Source organism: Chaetura pelagica, unplaced genomic scaffold (genome assembly GCF_000747805.2).
Source record: "Chaetura pelagica isolate M959 unplaced genomic scaffold, ChaPel_1.0 scaffold128, whole genome shotgun sequence".
In the NCBI taxonomy this organism is placed as follows: domain Eukaryota; kingdom Metazoa; phylum Chordata; class Aves; order Apodiformes; family Apodidae; genus Chaetura; species Chaetura pelagica.
Genome location: NW_009954302.1, coordinates 14297 through 21042, shown reverse-complemented (window position 1 = coordinate 21042; position 6746 = coordinate 14297). Strand labels below are relative to the sequence as shown.

The 6746-nt window shown below is 38.1% G+C and overlaps 1 protein-coding gene across 1 annotated transcript in view; it reads right to left on the bottom strand.

Annotated features, from left to right (window-relative positions):
- Positions 1–6306, bottom strand: part of SEC63 (SEC63 homolog (S. cerevisiae)) — a gene marked incomplete at its 5' end in the record, with an annotated part of 37047 nt that extends 30741 nt beyond the window's left edge. Inside the window, 3 exons of the mRNA XM_010003860.1 lie at positions 1077–1189; positions 5010–5124; positions 6207–6306. Coding sequence (XP_010002162.1) covers positions 1077–1189; positions 5010–5124; positions 6207–6306 — 328 coding nt within the window. The remainder of the gene's footprint in view (positions 1–1076; positions 1190–5009; positions 5125–6206) is intronic.
- Positions 6307–6746: the final 440 nt, after the last annotated feature.

The window sequence follows — 6746 nt, the reverse complement described above, 5'->3', positions numbered from 1 at the left end:
AAGAACTCAAGCTGGCTTCAGCCCACACACATGTGTGGTGCCCAGCAGCATGACAGTGAGCTGCTTAGGGACTGGTAATGGGAAACATGTTGGTACTGGGATTGAACTGTGTACTGAAATGTGTATATTTTGCCTAGTCTAACTCACAAAATATACCAAACACACAATAGAAATGTATCACTCTGATACATCAGGAGTCCCATGGAACATCAACTGTCTTCAGATAAGCAAATCTGACATAAAACATTACATGCTTCATACATGGAATATCCATAAGACTGGTCTGAAAGGACTGGACTTCGACAGATGATCTTTTAAAGCCATGTTAACATTCTATGTATGAAGAGCACCACAAAACCCAAGCCCACATCTTGATTATGGAAAAATTCAATAAAAAGGGGGCTCCTTCATGCTGAATTCTAACATTGCACATCAGCATCTCTCAGAAAAAAAATGCTGCAGCAAGAGTAAAGCCAAAAAATACTCTGGAGTAAAAGAGGATTCATGGAAACAGGCATTGAGTGAAAAATCAGGACTGCAAGACAAGTGCAAATGAAAAGGGACATGGGGGAGCTAAGAGAAAACCAAGTCAGAACCAGAATGAAACACCTTTGTCCCTAGATGGGAATGGAGTTAAAACACTGTCTTTTACTCTTTGGTTTTATCACCAAGTCAAATGAACAGTGTATATGTTTTCTAAGCAATGCTTCAGAAACCTTGCAACAGGGTTGGCTGGTTAAAAACCCCAACAGCCATTTTGTTCTTGACATGTCACCTTGGAGATTTAATAGGTATTGCACTGCAAACACTCTTCCTAGCCAACATGGAAGTTTAATGCAAAAGACCTAGCACCTCACAGTATTCTGACAGCAGCTAAACAATTAAGTTATCCTTCCTAACTGGTAGAGAACACGTATGCATTAACTGAGACACGTTTTGACTTTCATTACACACCCAAACACACTTTCCCTGGCTGCTTAGGTCACCCCTGCTATCACTCTAGAGGCTTCCCACCCCATAATATCAAGTTCCCATGTTTTGTAGGCAAAAAAAACAACAAGCAAACCCCAACTTACGCTGCATAGGCCTTAGCAATCCTCATGAACATCACTTCATCTCCTCCTTTATCTGGATGGTATTTTAGCGAGAGGGCACGGTATTGTTTCTTAATCTCTGATATACTTGCTCCCTTCAAAAAGGAAAGTTTAGTAAGTACCTTAAATCAAATCCATTCTTCTATATCTGAAGATCTTCTATCTCTGAACCACTTATTAAACTAAAGAATTCTAATCTAATATGATATAATCATGAAACTACATATGCACTTCTGGAAACATTATTTTTCTAATACCATTTTATAATCACTACATTTTTTCAACAAGTTAGAAGTTCTAGTCTAACAAAAAGACATTCAGGTGGCTGGGGATTGTGGGTTTTTTTCTGGAATATCTTGTCTATCCATCCATAGGAAAAAAAAAAAATGCAAGGCTGCTTTACCTGCTTGATAAATCTTGTATTTCCCTAAACATATTCATGAATACGAGGAATTCTCACTTGCAATATTCTTCTATTTAAGCAGAGAGTTCATAGATCAAGTATGATGGTTCACTTGCAGACATAAATCTGTCAGTCACCAGGAACAGTGGATTGCCCTGCCACTTAAGGATGCCTTTGACTAGAATCATCCTACCCGTAAATTACTTCAAACTCCTTGAACAAAGGGAATACATTACCCACACCTGACAAAGAGATCCATTTTTACTCTACTACAGCATGTTGTTAAATGCCACCAACACAACTCCCTGCGCATTAACTTTCAGGTCAGTCTGTGAACTCTGCTACTCAAGAAAACCCACAAAACTTAGTAACAAGCAGAGATAAAGTTTTTCTAGTGAGTTTCACAGAACCATTACCAGCGGCCTTTGCAACATCTTGTGGCAGAGAGGCCTAGCATGCTGACCTTAACTGCATAATTAAAAACTTCTTGGGGGTTTAAGATAATGACACTGTTTCAATAAATTTAAACCAGAAAATAAACTACTCTGAGGCCTGACTTGCTGTACTCTCTCTTTATACACTAGGTCTATCACATTCCAACACTATTATTCAGCAGCATGCCTGGCTCACTTAATTCACAGGATGAATTTGCTCCATAATCAACCAGACTTCAAGTAAAAAGAGTCGTTTCCAGCCTCAATGTGGAATGCCAGAGGAGTAGCAGAAGCTGGAAAATTGAAACAAAAACAATCCAACAGGTTGCTGGAGAAGAAGAGATGGGTTTTCATTGCTCATATAAATGCTGCCCATCACAAAAAAAAAAACAACCTGATTTTTCTTCTTTCTCATGCATGTGATCTCTGAAAAGCTAATGACAAATTTTTCACCTACCATGAATTGCTTACTCCTCATTTTCAAAAGCTAGGCTAGAGGTTAGGTCTGACTTACAGAAATGCTTAGCAGCCTAGGACAGCTGGTATCACTCTACTTGGAACACAGAGCTTCCCTGGATTAACTACATACCAAAAAAAATATTATGGTCCTGAGTGTCTATCTTAAAGAATCATAATCAGAGTTGAGCTTCATCTTTCTACCTTAGATCTCACCTGTAACATGGCAGTAGGGACATTTACTCAATAAATCAGTAATACTACCTGAGCATCTTCTGTATTAGTGAATTTGAGTGATGTGCTCCAAAAAGAGCTATTTTCTATTCAAAACAAATCACTGTTATTTTAATTAAAACAAGGTGCATGTACATTATCTGGACTATGCCTGTGTTGTGGCTTTCCTCTGGAGGAAAATCCTCTTGTTACAAGCTGATATACTAACATAAGATTAATAAAAAACCACCACCCAGACCGTGGTGTGAATGCAAATCAGCAAGAGAATTCTCGTTTACCAAAAGTTTTGAGGGCTTGTCTGCAGACCCATTTCTTGTGTTGTTTTTTTTAAAGTTCAGGTTTAAGAGCAACATTTCCATTATCTAACAACACTTCAACATCTGCCTCACTTCCACATCAGCAGGGCTGGCAACAACTCTGAAGTTTCCACTTGAATTGTAACAGAAACAAGCTGTTAATTTTCATGTAATCTGTACTAGAAGTTTTTCCAGGGGATTTAACAGACATCATCTGATAGCACAGCGGTATAAAACACAACACACTCTGGAATCTTTGACTCTGTTTTGAGCCCTACTCCAGCTATCTTCACACCCAACTCTTCATTCCCTCTTTTAACATCTCTGGCTTTAATCCATCCCTCTATCAGGTCTGGGAACATGCCAGTATTGGTTTCTTCACCTGTATAAACTGCACGTGTCTTGAGCCCATGGACAGGTTTTCATTAATAAACATTAAATTACAATTCACTACATACATGCTTCCCTCAGGGTTGTTAATTTTGGAAATTTGCCAAAGATGACAAAAGAAAATCCTCTGATGACCTCATCCCTAGCCTGATTTGTTTAACCAAGGTTAACTCAGATACATGAACATTTAAACTGCACAGTTCCAGCAGATTCCATTCACCAGGAAAAATTTATCTTGTTCCTGTGCGTCAGAGGGAGAAGACAAGTCAGCAATCAGTCACTCACAGAGGAACTGAATAAGGAGGTTGAATTTGAATAACTTGCCTCCACACATGACAGGCAGGTCTTGTTCTACCTGTCTAGCTAGAAATTGGCTGCAGTCACATCTCTGCTACAATGGTTTTCATAGAAAAGCAGCACCAGTGATGCTTCTCCTTATGCTGGGTAAGGGCCGGAGAAGCTCTGCTCTGGAGACAGGCTGGGAGAGTTGGGGTGTTCAGCCTGGAGAAGAGAAGGCTCCAGGGAGACCTCAGAGCACCTTCCAGGGCCTGAAGGGGCTCCAGGAAAGCTGGGGAGGGGCTTGGGACAAGGGCAGGGAAGGAGAGGACAAGGGGGAATGGATGAAAACTGGAGGAGGCAATTCTATGATTCCAGACTGACCACCAACAACACTAACAGCAAGTGATGCAAAGTGATATATTTGATAATGTTCATGTACATGAACTCTCCAACACTAACAAGACACATCAAGTTTAATCAAAATAGGTACGTTCAGAGTTCTTCCATACCCTTGTGTTGAGCTGCATCCACAGGGTATTTCCTTACATGGGAGAGTAAAACATACCTCAGACTTCAGAACTGAGAAGATTACTCTACTGCTATTCAAAGGAGCAGTTTTGTATCAGAAAAGAATTACCGTAAGCAGAGAACTTGCTTGAGGTATTGTGGTTAAGATGAAGCAAAGAAAGAGTTTGACAAGACTAAATAAGAGTTTAAGAGATGTCCAGAAGGTCTGTTTGTCTCCTTGGGATATGTAACTTCTTATATCAATTTTCAATCAGACCTTCAATACAAATAAAGCACTGCAACTGTATTCTAGCTAAACACCATGTCTTTTTTTTGTTCCAGTTTAATAAACCAAGTGGCTGGTATCACTATTTAGAATTTGTTGTTTACATTCACAAACGCAACTGAGACTCAAGGCAACCTTTACTACATCAAAATGTGTATCACCAACCTTTCATTTACAAAGGAAAAATTGCCATAAAACAACTTAAATCAAATTAAGCTCCATTCTTGTTTATACAGTGTATTCAGCAACATCCCTAAAAAGGGGCATTGGGAGGATTTTCACAGGGTGCACAAGGCAGAATGACTTCAGTTTTTGGGGGGGGGAAATAACAACACCACAGTTTAGATTCAAAATAGATTAAAAAATCCAACTTACTATATTAAGAAAGGCATTAGAATTTTAAAGGAGTTAGACATAGAAACTATAAATTAGCACAGATCTAGGAAATCAGTATCTAATGACTGCCTACAACAAGCAGGAGTAGCAACTTCCAGATGCCAAAAAAGAACAAGACCACTAGATACATTCACAGAACTTATTTTCTTTAAAAAAACAAGTCTTAAATTTTCCCTCTAGACATATAATATACAGTTATAATGGTACAGACTGCTGAGAGATGTTATGACTTACAGGATCCAAATGTAAGACCTCATAAGGGTTGTATTCTTGATACTCTCGGTCTGTTTTGGAAACTTTGTATGCAAGGAACAAAAATAATGCCCAGCCAGCAAGGAGGACTATTTTCCTGTTTGGAAGAGAGAATTTTTTAAATATACAAATCCACAAGGCTTAGTGTAATTCTACAAATAACATAAAAAGCCATTTGGTATCAGTCTTCAAGACAAAACATTAAAATAGCAGGAAATTTTAAAGCAGGTATGAGAATTGCAGTTATAACACCAACTTTGACACAGATGAAAAAGTTGCTCTGACTTACAATTAATTTATTTTCTCTTATTTTTTTTATACAGGCAAGCTACTATCAATGAAGACTTCTTCCATTTTTAAATTCTGTCCTGAGCATGTATATCTTTGACACAGATGAAAAAGTTGCTCTGACTTCTAATTAATTTCTTTTCTCTTAATTTTTTTATTCAGGCAAGCCACTATCAATGAAGACTCCTTCCATTTTTTAATTCTCTGTCTTGAGCAGGTATACAACTGTATTTCCTGTTTTTAAAGGATGACTTTAACCTGATCCCAGACAAAGTCAATGCTAAAAAACCCAAAAAGCTGCAACAGAGGGCATAACAGCAGAATATTTTGAGGGTGGGAGTAATAAGCAAACAACTGAGGGAGATAAAGCCAGTCACTTTTAACATACAGATTACTGCTATTGTACATCTGAATGTGTAAGTTTATACAGCAGAATATTTTGAGGGTGGGAGTAATAAGCAAACAACTGAGGGAGATAAAGCCAGTAACATACAGATTATTGCTATTGTACATCTGAATGTGTAAGTTTACGTATTAAATATTTAAATCAAAAGACACCACTAGTACCACAAATTTCAGAGGGAGGATTATCTTTTGGACCAAATAAATGCACTGTTTACTAAATTATTAGTGCTGAGGTTCATTGGTTTCGTTTAGCAGGTATTTTGTAAAAGGACAAACAGCATCCATCTTGATTTCAAGCACTACTCAATAACAGTGATTAACTATCAATTATTCAAATATAATAGACTGCAAAGGTCTCTTCTGTGACACAAAAGCCATTATTATATAACTAATTCCAGCTGCTTTGGTTTTAAAAAATGTATTTTTATAAACATAAAAATGTTAGAAAGGCTTTAATGGATTGTCATGCAAATTAAATGTACTTACTTTACTGTAGGAATTATGTTCTGTTGTGGTTTTAACAGTCGCAAGCGATACCACAAACATCTTCCGTAGACGTTTCTTATGTTCTTTAATCGAATTTGTTCTACAAAAATGAAGAGAAACATTGTGATTAACCAACCTGATCAAAAGCAGAATGACAGACATGCTCACCGCATCCTCCTGTAAGTAGTCCAAGATCAGTTAGAGGACTAACAAAAGGCTGGATGTGGCTTGGAGTAACCTGGTCTGGTGGGAGGTGTCCCTGCCCATGCACTAGATGGATCTTTAAGGTCCCTTCCAACCCAAAACATTATGTGATTCTCTGAATATAGGAGGAAATAATGTATTTATCCATTTAAGTGACACTGCACATCCATAAACATAAGAAGTTGGTCAGATTATTCTGACCAATGTACTGCATTTTGCACGTGCCACGTAGCAACTCGTGAACACAGCCACACCTGCCAACCAGTCTCTGCTTGGCTACTGAGCACCTGCAGATTTTACTCCTGCCGTTTTATACTCAACTCCAGCAAATTTCTC